The sequence below is a fragment of the Ambystoma mexicanum genome, chromosome 3q, assembly GCF_040938575.1.
Source record: "Ambystoma mexicanum isolate Mex_15411 chromosome 3q, UKY_AmexF1_1, whole genome shotgun sequence".
Classification (NCBI taxonomy): domain Eukaryota; kingdom Metazoa; phylum Chordata; class Amphibia; order Caudata; family Ambystomatidae; genus Ambystoma; species Ambystoma mexicanum.
The window spans coordinates 228,672,954-228,689,478 of NC_090926.1; the positions used below are offsets into that span (position 1 = coordinate 228,672,954).

At 42.9% G+C, this 16,525-nt stretch overlaps 1 protein-coding gene across 4 annotated transcripts in view; it reads right to left on the reverse strand.

The window, feature by feature from the left end:
• B4GALNT1 (beta-1,4-N-acetyl-galactosaminyltransferase 1) overlaps positions 1-16,525 on the reverse strand; it is a 654,742-nt gene that overhangs the window by 324,817 nt on the left and 313,400 nt on the right. For all 4 annotated transcript variants that reach the window (XM_069653609.1, XM_069653610.1, XM_069653612.1 and 1 more), the window contains one exon: positions 12,176-12,238. In XM_069653609.1, the coding sequence (XP_069509710.1) occupies positions 12,176-12,238 (63 nt within the window). The remainder of the gene's footprint in view (positions 1-12,175; positions 12,239-16,525) is intronic.

Sequence of the window (16,525 nt, forward strand, 5' to 3'; positions counted from 1 at the left end):
TCCTGAGATTCACAGTTTTTACAAAAAGAGATCACGTTAACTGGGCTTAAGATCTTGCTGTTTTCAGATACTTGTGGAATAAAAAAGTGACCTACAAGTGCTATGAAGATGATAATTGTCTTAGCTGGGTGTTCAAACATTCATATGCTTCCCAGACAAATTACAGGGTTCAGTATGAATGGAAGATTTACAATTGGAGGAAGCAAAAACGTGTTTTGTCAAGATCAAAGATGGGACTCATCCAGGTTGAGCTAGGAATCTATTTTTCTAATAGCATATTTCTTTGGCTAAATCTGTTGCTTATTGGGGTACTTGTAACACTGAGCTTTATAGTCCTCGCCAATGTGTGCTCCTTCAATGGAGACAACTGCAAATTGTTGAAATTGGTGTGCAGATCGTTCCTGCTAAACAAAACTTAGAAGGTGGAATTTCGTCCCCCTCCACTTTGTTAAGAGAAAAGCCAGTAGGCAAATTAACTGTCAAAAAATTAAAAAGAGAGAAACAGTGAATAGAACTGTTCATTGCCGCCAACATAATACTTTGCTGTACAACTTCTAAACCCAACAGTATTTCCCCTTCATAGACATTTTCTCTGCACTTAAATTCACAGTAATTGAAATAAGAGTTTGCTGGATCCCGAAATGTCTACTGCACCATTTGGAAAAACCTAGGATGCGCACAATCCAAACAGAAAAATGTCTGCCAAAGTTGCAGAATGTACAGAATTATTAGAAGCAAATTCCACAGTGGAAAGGATAGCACTCCATCTACTCTGTGTAGCATTGGTGAAAGAGCACAAATATTTTTTCAGTATTTGAGTTACACTTTATGTCTGGCCATTTGTTTGTGGTTAATAACCACAGGAGCGGGCCCTTTGATGCCCAAAGCTCCCCACACTGGAGCCTCTAGCAGAAAAAATATTCCTAAGAGAACCGTGAAAATCAAACATCCAAAATGAAAGACACAAGGAAATTCCAAGGTAGAAGTCATGTTCTCCTAGGAGTAAAATATGCCATATCTACTGTAAACCTAATGACTGAATACTCCTCAGAGGTAGGTTATTCCACAAATAAATCTTTAGCAATGTTATGCCATCATCCATGAGATATCTCAGAGGGTCTTGACAGCTGTGAGAAACCTGAAGGCATCTCACTTACTAGTTCCTGGGGATCTGTCATCCAGGTGGCCAGGACACAGCTATCGCTATTGGATCCAGTTCAGTTCCTGGGGGTGGACCATTGCAGGAGGATCACCTGGATGAGGGGTACTCAGGGAGTGGAAGTGGGATACCGAAGGTTGAGATGCAGTATCCCCTTCCATGTTTCACCTTTTCCCCATCCTGCCTATTAGAATACTTAAAAACTCCACCCCGGCCCCTTTTCCAACATAAAACACTTTCTCACAGCATCAACAACAACAAACTAATACCCAAGCAGTTTACCTGACATATCCCAATACAAGGCTCAGGCAGAGTCAGGCAATTGCTGACAACCACACACACCCGACAACCCTTTCCTGTCCCCATTGGGATAAAAGGCGGAGCACAAGAGCACACTCCGAGCAAGGCCGAATGCATGAGGAAACAGCCATTCCAAGACGACAGTTCAAACAGAGGAGAAAGGCTGTGAGACCTAAAAGGATGTCAAGGAGGGGGTTGCCCTTGCCCTTTTCAACCCAGACCCGCAAAGCCTCCAAAGACAGAAACATAAGACCGGGAAGCGCAGCTGGCAAATGGCGTGACAGATGTCAGCGGTACATGGAGCCCTCCCGCGGTGATAGCCAGGGCAGGGAAACGCGGTTGCCATTGTGGTACCGTCCTCGAGTCCAGCAGCAAAGCGGCCCCCAACGAGTTCTGCACAGCCGGTGAGTCCGAAGAACCTGATAGTCAACCAGACTGTGTTAGGCTCAAGTTTGCAGTGCCAACATTAAGAATATAATTATACAAGAGATCTTTTGTGAACAAACTTGGTACCACAAATTCAGTGATCTGCCGCCACGTGGGTGCTCAGCTGGAGGTCTCCAGCGGTTACCCCTCTTATGAACAAAGAGACAGTATTGACCATTGCGAAGAAAGAAACTACAAGTACCAAGAGGCCGGCTGAGGGGGATCCAAGGGTGAAAGGCAATCACCCGACATAAAGGTTAACAGAAGGAACCTTTGCATTGTTTTTTTGGTATATCAGGCCCTCTGAAGCAAGAGACTTTGCATGAGAAGATACTTGGGAATAGAAGGCCCTGATATTGAGAAAAGGAACTGTAAACTCTTAGTGGAGAACCCCATAAGTGTGCTGTGCTCGAATGTCCCGCCTTGTCCCGTGCTAAAAACGTGGGGAAAGGAGACGACGGCCAGAGCATCCAAAACATATCATTTTGTGAACACTTCTTTCTTTTCTTGTGAACATTATCCCCCATTCTTTTGTAGCATAGCGGTAAGGATTGGCAATAGTTTATTTTTATTATAAGCCCTTTTTCTTTGACTAGACTCCACTAGGACTGTATTATTATTATTTGATCGCCATAGCTTGCTTCCATCTGAGAATTAGGTTTAGATTAGGTGTTTTTCTCACCCATTTTATAGTTTAAACAACACCCTTGAACTGTGGTCCCTTGTGTCTGTCTTGCTATGATGCCACGCCTTCCTTACACAGCTGCAGGTGCTGCTCATGAAAATGTTTATTCCAAGCACAATCTGAGGAAGAGTAACACATCTGTGACCATCCACTGACAGAGACAGCCAACAAAATGATTGTTACCCCAACTTTAAAGTTATCTTAATTACAGATGAGGCATTTCTAGAAAGTATAATCCTTCTTTCTAAGTTAATCATACAGTAGAGGGGTAAAGAGAAGAAAGCCTTTGGATCGAAACTCAACACCTCTTTACCTCAGCAAGAAAGATATTTGAGCAGGAGTAGTGTCATGATTCAACTTGCAGCATTTCCTAATTAATTCAGGTGTCTTTACATTACCAGGACATGGAACATACGGTAAAACAAAATCATTCTGCGCACAAGATTATACACAATCAGCTGGATATATTCTTACAGTGAATCTGCTACAGAACATATGCAAATTCCTAAGATCTGTTTGCTTTCACAAGGCAAAAGTGCTCCAAGAAAGACATTTGATTTACCAAAGACGGCTTTCATTGACAACTCTCTAAAAGAAGAACTTCTTTTGCAAGCGGTAAGTAGAAAATAGGATGCACAGCTAATCATCATTCTGGACCTGTCACTATCTACTTTGAATGTCACTGTTCAAAGAATCGTTTTTAGTAATAAATATTCAAGAAGCATCTGGATAACGGAGAGCTGGTTGGAAGGCAAAGGTCTAGTTAAGTGCTTACAAAGCCATTTTAGCTCTGCCATCTTCAATGAAACCATTTTTGAGGAACCACTTTTTAAAATAAACATTCATTCTTAGAGGTAAGTTGTAAGAAGTTCAGCATTACTGTTCTATAGAAATGTGAAGACCGTAGATTACTTTGCTGTCCATAACAGATAGGATAGGAGAGGAGACAAGTCCAATCTTCTGACAACTTTGTGGCATCAAAAGAGAGCGCTATTGAAAAAAGTATGACTTCTAAGTCTTCAAAATCCCAATTTCAGGTGTTGCCATTAATTGTCTATAACTTTATCTCTGAAAACTTGTCATAATTGAGCCTCATTTTCCTATACTGAATATATGGCTAAATAGGGCCCTTAAAGAGGTTTTCAATTCCTCTTCTGACCAAATTTGCATGAGGTGATAAGCCGCCCGCAAATTGAATTTACTAAAACTAATATCACCATGAATAGACTCCAGAATTTCAAATATTTCAATCATGTGCAATTGTTTTATTCAAACCCCTTCAATCCACACAAGGGAGCAATTTCAATCTATTCTTGGGCACAAATAAATAACAGTCCGCGCTGGGAGCATCGAAAGAAGAATAAGTGGATGGCATACTTCTCCTGCATATTTGAAACTTTCTTTCACTGTCTTAGTGTTGCTGTATATTAGTGTGAGAAATCAACTTCCGGGGCACTAGTGGTCCAGGGGTGAATATTGGTTTCTAGACCATCAATCATCCCCACACATCTAATACATTAGAAGGGATCCAAGCAGATTGCAAACACAAGCACATTATAAACCTCCTTGTTTTGGTAACGTGGATTGAATGGCAGGCTTATCTACGAAAGGTTGTGGATCGTTGGTTAGTTGCAACACAGCACAAATACAATTATTTAGCAATGATAAAAGGGACTGTCCAGAGTGGTTGTATACAAATATTTACTTTATCACTAACAGAACAAACAATGTATTTATTCGTGTATTTATTTGAAGTCTTATAAAGCGCTAAGCTCAGAGTGCATAATAAGTTCTAGCAGCACTATAAAATACAACCCACCATGTAAAGGAATGCAGAGGACAGACAGTTTCATAGAAGGAAAAGGGATGCACTCTGGATACTGACAAGGATACTAGGCTTCCGCACAAAGGGAGCAATTGGTCTTAAAATGGGAGCTTGTTATGTTATGTTATGTTATGTTATTAAATTTCTATAGCGCTACAAGCCCTGAGGCATCCAAGCGCTCCATCACAAGCAGAGAGGTCAGTGAGGACAACCGAAGATGTAGGTTAGATGAAAAGTTCTGTCTTCAAGAGTTTCCGGAAAGCCAGGTGATTGCTCTCTGTACGGAGCCCTAACGGTAGATTATTCCAGGCCTTAGCCATGAGCACCGGGAAAGAACGTCCATTTCCACGCGCTTTCTTAGTCCTTGGCACCTGCAGACTTAGAGTCATTGTAGAGCGCAGATTTCTTGTCGGTTGATATATCATGATTTTGTCCTTCAAATAATCAGGGACTGTTCCATAGATGCATTTATGACCTAACGTCAATAATTTAAAGGAAATCCTGGCTGATACTGGGAGCCAATGTAGCTCCCTTCTCGCGTTAGAGGTGGGTTCATGCCTCTTCATACCGTATATTATACGTACAGAGGCATTTTGGATTTTCTGCAATTGCTGTACGTCTTCTCTACTAGCCCCCCCCAACAGAGCATTACAATAGTCAAGTCGTGGCAAGATAACGGCTCTGACCAGTTTGGCTCGGTTGTTTTCAGAGATAAGAGGGGCGACCTGCCTCAATACTCGTAGATGATATTGGGTATTTTTTGTGGGAACTGTGGATCGCTGCGCTGGTATATTTCGGTTTCTCTGCGTGAGGTTATATATCCTGCTGCCGGTAATTGGGGGTTCCAGTGGGACAGAGCTCCTGCAGTCCCATGTTTAGGCATGTGCGAGATTTGGTTTGGATCCCTGTTTTACCTTGGCACTGGATCTGGTGTTTACCAATTGGTATTTTTGTACTCCATATTCAGTCTCTAATGATAAGGGACACCATTGTGTGCTTGAGATAGGTTGAATTTAATATTCTGTAGGTTCAGTTACAATTTTGTACAGGTTTTGCCATTTAATGGCGGACATCTCTAGGAGCAGTTGGATATATCTCCATCATCTCCAGTTCAGAGTCAAATGTGCAGTGCATTGTGCGTATGCAAATTAGCAGAAAGACTTTGTTACATGGAAATGTCCTAGTCTATGTAGCAGCACTGTTTTATACATAGCATTTCACGACCAAAGACAGACAGCGCTTAAGGATTCAGAGACTGTATACACTTTTCACCCTTATTAGGGATTATTGGTGCAGTATGGTCTGAGAAAGCAAGGGATGGGGGGTTTAAGGTTGACAGTAGTTACAGTGGGTTATGCCCAAGCACTATTTTGTAAAACGAAAGAGAGAGAGGGCTGTCAAACCCAAACATTAGGTTGAACCGAGGTATGGAACAGGCTCCCTAGTCAGTACACGCCACCATATGGGCTAAGGGAGATGTTTTTAAACATACATCAGTCATGGTCCACGTAGATGCAATCATTTCAGAGTGCATCTTAGCCGAATCCTAGTTACACACATCCGGATACCATTGGCTGAATGGTGAGTATTTTGTTACTTCCAATCGAGGTGTTCCACATCACAGCAAACTATGTTTCCATCCACATGGCCATTCATTTTTACTCACTGAGCACCAGTCACATCAGTGACCTGTGAGTACCTTTGTTCACGTATATGTATATATACCCAATGCTGTACGAATATCTAATAAGATGAAAACTGATCATGTGCTAGCTCTTGAACACTAGTAGTGATTTTGTTCCCTTTTGATTTTCTTACAGGGTCTGAATGAATGTCTCCATAAACAATTGGAGGTGAGTTTGTCCTATATACATTTTAGTCTGAATATGCATGAATAGTTACCAATTGAGTTGTAGCCATTCAATGTAAGCAGATAAGCCTCACAATAACCAAAGAAGACAGTCCTGAAAAAGGTGGCATTAACCACATAGACCACCGAAAATCGATTGACACACATGTGGAGATGGTAGGAGGCTTCCTACCACATAGCACGCTAGAGCCATAGGGAGACTTGGTAACCATACATACCATACATCTACCCCCTTGTTTTAATCTTGAATTTGAGTTCTACTTTTAATTAGGGTACTGTGATCTTCAGTACGGGCTAAGTAAGCTGTTTTTGCCACAATACTGTCTGGGAATTTTGTTCTACCCCGCATTTTTACTCTTCAATGAAGTGAGGCATCATGCATTGGCCATCTTGTTATTACTACTTTTTACTGCAAAAAATATAATACCTGGGCTGTTAGAAAATGAATTGCTACCAACTGAGAAAGAATACAGCTATATAATTATTTTTCTATCCACTGTTAGACCGGCGGCACACCAGCACTCACTAGGGATACTGTATAGGACAGGCAGGGATAGATAGAACTTCCTCTGTCCTGTCTTTCCTACCAAGACATGCCCAGGTAATAGATTACCTAGGAAATCATTTTCTCCCCAGATTCGTTTGGCTCATTTCTGAAGTTTTTCGATTTTACTTTTAACCGTAGCATCCCTTTAACAACGTTTTTTATTGAATGTCATAGGTTTTTATTAGTGCAACTTAACCATAACATCCTTTTAACAACGTTTTTTCCGTGAATTTCATAGGTATTTACTAATGCAACTTAACCATAACGTCCATTTAACCAGGTTTTTTCAGTGAATTTCATGGGTTTTACACTATTAGCAACTTTTTCCACAGTTTTTGCGTCCGTTGACGTCCGTGGACCTCTGATGTCAACGCAGACTTTCCAGACAGTCTCACGTGACCAAGCGTGCGTGGCATGATGACGTGTGTGCGAACCCATCCGCACTTCACTATAGGGCCCCCTGCTTCGTGGTCAGTTCGGGACAGCTCTTTCTGCTGATCTAGCAATGTTCAAGCTTGGAATGTAGCCTTGCACAGCTCCTACACTTATTCTTACTCATTATCTATTAAGAATCTATTACAGAGCACATACTTGGTAGAATATTAGCAAAACTGCTATTTATTTTAAAAATGGCATCAGCTATTGATATCCCTCCTCCCCAAGAGCCACCACCACCACCATCTGGAGGACCTACACAACAAAAAAAGCGCAGCACTTCCAAAGACAATGAAAAGGCCAGGGAGAGGAGGTAGAGGAAGTGCCTGGTTTTCTCTAGGCTGGACTATTGCAACAGCCTCTTTCTCAATCTTCCTACTTCTACTCTCCGTCCTCTACAACTCATCCAGAACAGAACTGCAAGACTTATGCTTGGCCTGAAGCCCTGGAAATGCATCTCTCTAGCACTGCAATCCCTCCATTGGCTCTGTGTGGCTGCAAGGAAAATATTCAAGACCCCCTGCATTATCCACAAGGCTTTCCCGGCCCAGGGCCTGCACTATCTCCCAACACTCTCTTTCTAAATACTCTCCCTCTAGAGTCCTCCGCTCACCCTCCTCCAACTCTGTGCAGGTGCGCCTCTTTCACAAACAGAGTTTTGGGGGTAGATATTTATACTCTGCAGGTGTTTCCCTATGGAACAGCCTCCCTGCCTCTCTCCATCTTGAGTGGGAGCACCTTAAGGTCTGGAAACTCCTCTAGACCTTCCTTTTCTCTTCCTCTTTCTCTCTACCTCTGCCCTGCTAACCTCCTTTATTGTCTCTCCACCCTCCTTCTCTTCCCTAACTCTGTTCAGTTTTTGCTAACTGGTTGCCTGGTTCACCTTCAGAGCCTACAGGTTCCATGCTCCCCCGCCAGTCTTTGCACTTGCCTCTGGGCCGCTGCACTTTGTTCAACATTACTGCACTTTCAGCTTACGTTCTTTGAGTGGGGCAACCTCTCTGCACTAAAGCCAGGGCCCTGCTGGACCAGACTCTTTGTTCCCTCCACCCCCCCGCCATCCCTGCAACTCTGTCTGTATGTATGCATGAGCTAAATGTACTGGGACCAGTTAGTTTGTCCGGTCCCCCGCAACTGTTTTTCCACCTCCCCTCCCGAGCTTGGTCTCAACTGTACCACTTCATGCACTTGCATTAGGAGAAATGTCGTCAGGGCTAGTATGCTAGTTTTTCTGTTTAGATCATTCGGTATTTCCAAGGCCTAAGAATGATTGCTGTATTGCTTTGTTACCTTCCCGCATTGAAGCGCTTTTAAGCACTTCACCTTTGTATACGCGCTATATGAATAAACAATAAATAAAATTAAATAAAGAGAGACTTATGAGTGTGGCAGTTCTTTACCACTGTTGGAAATGTACCAAAGGCTAAAGCTGCCAAAGTGAAATGCACTGAGTGCAACGTTGTACAAAGTCACAGACTACCTGGATAGTACTCTTATGGGACCACCTCCATGCACCACCATACCCAATCCAACCACCATAATGCTCTCAGAAATGTAGCTCCTTTCTTAGCAAGTGTCTTCCTCCACCTCATCTTCCTCAATCAATACTGTAACCACACAGCCTACGTCTGTGGGACACACAATCCCACTAGCTACCTTGCAAGAAATAAAAGAGGCTGTTGATCCATATCTTTCGAAGACAACAGTGCACTGTATGTACTGTAACACACCACTCTGCGGGGGGGGAGCAATTTCAAAGTGCTTTTGAAGCTGTAGTCAAGAAGCGTGAGAAACACAGCCCCGTACCTTAGATGTAACACATGTGCAGTTTCATTGAGTGGCGACAAAGTTATAAGCCATCCAAAAACTGCTTTTCACCAACCCTGTAATGCACCAAAAAGCAAACATGCCCCCGAACACCTCAGGTGTTTGCAAACATCACAGGACTGTCCCTGACTGTTTGTGGACATCGGAGAATAAAACATGCCCAGGTTTTGGCCTTTTAAGGCCATATCCCATCCCATCCTCATCACCCCTCATGTCCCCAGACATAGTCCCATTAGTTTGACAAGTGCAATGTTGTGTTTTTTAATATGTTTTTATCAAGATGTCTGCGGACAGCAGCAGCGTTCCGTAAATCCAACATGGCAGGCGTTTCCCAAAAATATGACGCACCTCACGCTTTTCACCATGCAATTGGCGTGCAGGTCCGATGCCCGCGGACCTCACGCCTTCCTCTAGACCAATTGGGGGCCTGTCTGCGGACCGAACAGGGAAGTGAGTCTGCGGACCGAAACCAGATATCACACATTTCTAAAATACTGGACTGATTTACACCAAATGTACAAAAGCACGCTTTTGGGGCTAAGCTGCCGCTCCTGCCACATATTTGGTGAAAATCCATCCAGCGGTGTGGGCTGTAGGCGTGAGCAAATTTCTTTTTTCATTGTGTCTATAGAAAAACCCACACATTTTGGGACCCCCTGCTATAACTTTACTCCCCACCCCCTTGACAAACCCTCACCAAACTTTGCAGGATCAATCTGACGGGGCCACATACTTTCTTTGCAAATTTCTGTGAAGGTTAATCCAGGGGGGTTGAAGTTATAAACCAACCAAAAAGTGCTCTTCCTATAGGTTGAGCAACTTAACCATAACTACAGGGCTGCTACCGCAGGCCCTGTAATATACTAGCCATTCCCGGTGTAATATGCACCATTCTAGCATATCTTAAAGGTCAATATCGGCCTGCAATTCATAAGGTCAGTTCTGTCCCACTTCATAAATATCAGCATTACCACTGATTACTTCCAGGAAGTGGGTGTAGTTCTCTGTGATTTATTAATGGTCATTGAAAAGGCTAAAAGTGTAGGTAACTATGTTCTTTTGAATTTCAAAGGCATATTTGTATCAGATGGAATGTTAGGTATGCACAGTATAAGAACCATATCTAAGTTTGATCGATTACAAAGGCCTTTATGATGTGTCTTTGTAGACACGTAATTGTCAACCGTGTTCCATTGCAGAGTCCCTGTGATGGCATACGATCGCGTAGTAGCATAATTACAGCATCTACTTTCAGCTTTAGCTCGTGAGGTGGCATTCATCCTGCAGCGTTTTGCTCTTTAGTGACTGAAACATTGAGCTAGTAATTAACTGCTCATTGACACTGGAACTACCATGCCCTTTGTGAAGAGAAGCGGGGTGGAAGGAAGTTACATGAAAATGTTCCAAATGTTTGTGTACTTTGCCATTCGGACAGCAGAGGGCAACCTCACACTGATACATTGCATCAGCTGAGTACAGAAACATACTTAAGCATGTTATATATATAGATATTTTTATTTCAGTGAAAAATCTTTAGTTAATACAAAGTTATGATGGTCTGATTAATCACAACAAAACCCATGAAATATACTGGATGTGGATGACAATCTTAACTCCAAATCACCCCCATTGCTCAGTCCATGATCACATACATGGGATCACAGCCAAGATCAACGATGAGATAAAAAATGACAGCATGCGTGACATCTATATGGGTGACTGTTTCACTGAATTTGAAACATTTTGTTATGCTATATCTTTGCTGAGGCCCATATCCCTCTCGTTAATAAATAACCATATACCACCGGCCATGGCCTTTCACTCATGTCCACTGTCCATGATGAACCATTTAGTCATAAAGTGTGTCGTACACAGCCCATGGACACACTAGTAAATATCCTGATCACACCGTCCATAGTCTTCAGAAGCTGTCCATGTTGCACCAATACAACCAATACAATTAACTAGGCATGGGCCACTGCCTTTTTTCCCCCTCCTTTCATGTCCACGATAGTTTCACCTGAAACATTCCTGGGGAAACATACTAAGGTCACCCATATGCCACTTTGTATTATTCAAATAATCCTTCTTTTGGTAATACAGTGTTTGCCGATTACTTTGTCTTAGGGGAAATAGCTCAAAAATGTTATTTTTCCCTGGTCTCACTGTCACTCTCCATGTGGCTCCCTCCTCCTTTCTTGGGCGCCCTACTGCACTCCACTGAGTAAATCCTCCATGAGTTGGTACTGGTGATGGATTATTTTTATGAGCGTTTCTAGCGATGTTCCCTCAGTAATCCCATGGGATTCTCTCAGTAAGACAAAATGATCTGTTTCAAAATGTCCCCCCCCCCAAAAAACGGCCCCTGTGGTTCTGCTTTCTTTCCTTTTCTTCCCCCGCCACCTCTACCCTGATGTAAAACCACCACTTGCCCTCCTCCAAGTATCTGCTTGAGCCCTTTCTTCTTTGGCTTCCCACAGGAATACTGCAGGATTCACTCACATTGAGCAAAAGAAAAAGGCAGATTTTAATTTCCTATTTCTGAAAAGCCTCAGTGCTGCAATGCACTGTGAGTGATACATTATCCTGGGACTGGGGGCACCCCCTTCTTCATCTAATTCTTTAAAAATAATAATTATAATTGTTCTTTTATAAGGCGCTTAATACGGGAGACTGGTTTTTAAGAGCAAGACCAGGATTCAAACCTGTGTTGCTATGCGTTGTCTTGCTTCCAAGACAAATGTTTTTCCCTTGAGCCATCCTCCCGGCCTCACTGTCAACGGATTTACACCAAATTAAAGAAAAAAGGAATACCTCTGACGCCTTGTCCTTAAATTGTTTCTTCTTTGGTGCAAATCCATCCAGTGGATTTTGCACCATGTGTGTTGAATGGAAGTACCTTTTTACAGGGAAATCAGAGATAGGAACGCTAGTGGTGGTTGAACTGCATTGCCCCCAATTGATTTGGGATGCAACAAAGTAAACAGATTCAGGGAAAATGTATGGCAGAAAACAAGTGCACATTTGGAGACTTTCTTTAAGGAAGGACAGGAGGAGTTGCTTAAGGAGGTGCCGGGTAGTAGTGACCACTTTGAACTCACCTTTTTCCAAGCCTGAACTTCATTGTCTTCTCTTCTGTTCTGTCTTCACTCATCAGGCTGCCTCTGGGGAAAATACAGAAAGGATCAGGGATTAGTTCAACTAAAATAAGACTTTTTATGACTTTGATCACCCTAGTACGATAGTCTATTAAACAATGTCTGCCAAGTCCAATCACAGAAACACTCCAAGTACTTGAGTGAGCACATCCAGAGGGATCTGCCTTGACACTGCAACACCATATCATTAGGGGATTACTGTGAATTGATTAAAAACAAATTGACCAACTGGAGAATTGACAGAATTCTTTTTATTCGATTTGTTTATTTATTTATTTTATTTTTAAATAATGCGGGAGATGACTCCCCGACCCCCACCCTACTTCCAACTTCCAGAACATATTCCCTTACTCCACCCCACATCTATTTTTAATAAAAAATTAACCAAAATACCTAACAAATTTGACCAAAATAATTTGGTCCTTTCTCAGAAGGTCAATTTGGTATTCGATCAATTTGGTTAATACCATCATTAAGCCCCATCATTTATGTTTACAACACAATGTACTTCTATGCAAGATTACCCTTTTTTCTATTGCTAACTAGGAAATTAAAGTTTTATCTCAGGCTATAGGCACCCCAAGATGTCACACTGTATTTATGAGCGTCCATGGCTATTGCCAAATTTGCTATATTTATTCATCCCAGAAAGTAAATCTGCTTCTCAATAATGTCTGCTTTAGCTCTAACTAATCTTAAGCATGTTTAAATAAAATCCTACCCATGCAATCACATAACTAACCTCAGACAATGTGAAAGAAAAGTATGATTGTTGTACATCATTGGATGTTGTTGAACTTTGAGCCGATCAGGCCAAACTTAAAGAGATGCTACCTTATGTTTGTGATGTGATTGTGTTTGAAACTAGAGGCTCTTTTGCTGTGTATCTCTGTGAGATAGTGGTGCATTGTCGGGTGCACGTTTGCTACAACCAACCCAGCTGTTCCTGACAGCAGCGCAACCAGAGAAAAAGCACGTATATCTTGAATGGGTGCTGAATTGTTTATAATTCAAAATGGAATGAAGGGAGCAATGATAGAGGGATTACCGGACGCAGTGACTAGTCTGCTATTAAGAGGCTTACATTGTCACCACATGGGACCTGTAGGTATGTTGTCATCACACTGAGGGTGCATTGTCTGTATGGAGGAAGAAATAGGACGATGCGGAAAGGTCTTGCAGGGGATGATGTGGTTCGGACAGACCCTGAAAGGTACCAGAGGACCAGAGTGCAGGTTCTACAACTGTGTTCAATACTTTCTATTCTTTGTTAATAATGAGTGTTTTTGCATATATGGGCTCAACAGTCCTACCATTCAATCAATGGCCAGCAGGCAACATTACAAAAAGTGCTTTGGTGCTCCTAGTAGAAACAGACCATTGGTTTTAATCTGAGCACAACCCTTCCCAAGAAGAATAAGGAAGGACATTTTGAGAGATTGAATAGTGTGTATTCTCAGCTCACTTCTTCTACCATTGCAAAACTGCTCTTTTGTACGTTTTACAATGTTCATTTCTAATGATCACTTTGAGTACATTTTGCAGTCAGGAACGTAGGAACCAAGGCAGCGCAGGGGCATACCCCTCTCAGATTCCCCTGAGATTCCCTGGTGGAGGGAATTCTATACCATGTACCTTCCCACTTTTCTCAGTGCAGAGAGATCTAAATAGGTGGGGAAATTCCATATGTCTGCTCCCAGGGAAGGGCCCCCACCCGGTTACCTGATACAAAGAAGTCAGTGGACATTTTGTTTGCAAAACATGAACCACACATCTCATGGTATTGTATAGTGTGCAGCTGAGAATCTGAGCCTGCTGCCGGGCTGACACCTAAGATCTAATCAATTCATCCCGCACTGTGTTCTGGGTTCACTGTTTTACATACAGGCTGTGCCTTCATTACAGCAGTTTAATGTTTTCGTCTTCCTTTGGGAAATAGACTGATCACTTGAAATAACTGAAGTTGAAATGAATATTAATAAGTTTGAGAGCCAAGATGGTTAAAAAGACAGCTCAGTGTGTTGGAGTGATTTGTGTGCACATGTCAGATCAGAGTACCAAATCTCTAGAAAGCCGAGTCAGATGTTCCTCTCTCTGTAGTAGATAAACCTGAGGATATAAACTTTGGTGATAGTAACAACTACTATGCCACAAGACAATGCACCTCCCCCAACAAGCGGTAATTATAAAATCTCACATGGCATCAGTATGGTCCAGGTCTTTTGCTTGTCCTTCCAAATTAGGGCTGTAAAGTCCAGTCCACAGAGCTGTATCATGCATTAAAGGGGAGAGGACGTAAGGTAGCAAACTGGAGGCCGCAGAACCAAAGTGTGAAGGTTCATATCTCGGCTTTGCCACTAAATTATACTGTGATCCTGGGAAGATAGTTTTATCTCTGTGTAGAGTACTGCGATATCTGGTAAAACATTTTGCCTCTTCACGTTCATTAGTCTATTGCCTGCTCTTTCTTTTCATGAAGGCCATTTAAGTGGAGGGGACCCTAAACAGGCGAGACCTCACCAAATGTCACAGATCTCTGCCAAGCGTACTTTCAGGTCTGCTTATTTTACAAACAAATTATGTTGCCTTTTTATAGAATTTCAAACGTTCTTAATATCATAACCAGTTTATTCTTTAATGACAATCAGAGCAGTTTGCTCAAGAATAGCAAGTGTGATAAATTCAGGGAACTGGGGGCTACCCCTTTTGAGGCTAAGCAGTTGAGCCGCTAATCTTAACGCCCCCTAGGAGACAGTGCAAGTGGGATGCCACTGGGTTACCCCGCTCCCCCTTAGAGGGCAGGAATTCCCGAGAGGGTGATGTCAGTTATCCTCCCTTGCATCAAGATCCCAATATCTTTCTTGGTTCTATGGGTATTAAAGTGTGGGCTAACTTTAAACCGCCTGTTCAAATGGCTGGTATGCTCTTTTGTTAAACCTAGCAGCTGGCGACAAAAATTAACATACCAATTAGTGGGTACTTCAAACAGGCCCACATTTGGCCTGGCTGCAGAGGTTAAGAAAGGAGACAGGAAACCCAACAATCTTTCATATATAACTGTGTCAACCTGAAGCCAGCTCCCGCCCTCAATATCAATGACAGAGAGCTATCATGTCTGGGATCGTGTGTTTACAGTAGGCCACACCGAGAGGAGGACCCCATTCATAAGGTATGAGAATGTGGTTTGCAGGAGCCAGAGAGGCTGGTTTTGCTGCAGCTTCAAGAAAGACCTGCCGCTTTAATCAGGAACCACAGAGAGATCCATTTAAGAGAGAGACTCTTTGTTCAACAACAGACAGAAGGATGAGTGGGACTTAGTATCACAGGTTTTCACCCCTTTACCTTTCCTGTTGCAAAGCACTCTGGCTATGACCTCATGTACACAGGAGATTGTTATTAGGGACCCCAGGATTGGTTCATTAAGGTGGGCTTGGCCTACACCAATCACTTTGGCCCACTCTGCTTTAAAAGTGTGCTGATCCCCTCTTCTTTTGGGAGATCATTTGAAGACTTCACTTGAAGTAACAAATAAGAACTCAACCTTGGACCGTGGCGGAAAGGTCCAGTCTGCCTTAGATCCTACACCAGTGAATGATGGTCAGGCCCTCCAAAGAGGGAAGCAAGATCCCTCCCCTTAACATCTCCCAGTGAACAGAGGGAGATGAAGAACTCAGAGGACCCTCCGGCCACTCCACAACTGGTACCCAGCCAGCACACAGCATGCCCTGCTAGGCTCTGCAGTAAGCTCACTCGACAGGGAGTACCAGAATGTCTCTCAACCCACAACCAAGGACAAGGCAGCTGCCTGCAACACACTCCTCAGCTTTGGACCGTCTGGCTTAAAGGGTGACACAATCCCATTTAGGAAGCTTGAAGAAGTGCCTCGACAAGCATCTACCACCATCCGTCTTAAAGGACATTTTCCAGCCACTCAAGTTCCTCGATCTGCAATCAATGACAATGCTCACCGTTGTCAAGCTGCCATCGCTTAAATACATCCAAGACGTCTCGAACTGTGCTTCAAAACCTCCGAACTGCACTGAGACAACGATTTCTGACTCTGAGCCACTGTGTAGGCCAGCCTGCAGCCGTTTATCCAGCTTCACTTGCCGAACCGTCTTGCCGCCTAAAACCCGCAGCTGACTCCCATCTTGAACTTTATCACAGAAGCCTGCAAAGCACCCTGAAGCTGACTCGACTCTGTCAATCACCCAGAACACCTAAAGCACAAGGTACATTGTGGTGCTGTCCCCCTAGTCCTTCCTGGAAGGCCCGTAGAGACATAGTAAGACC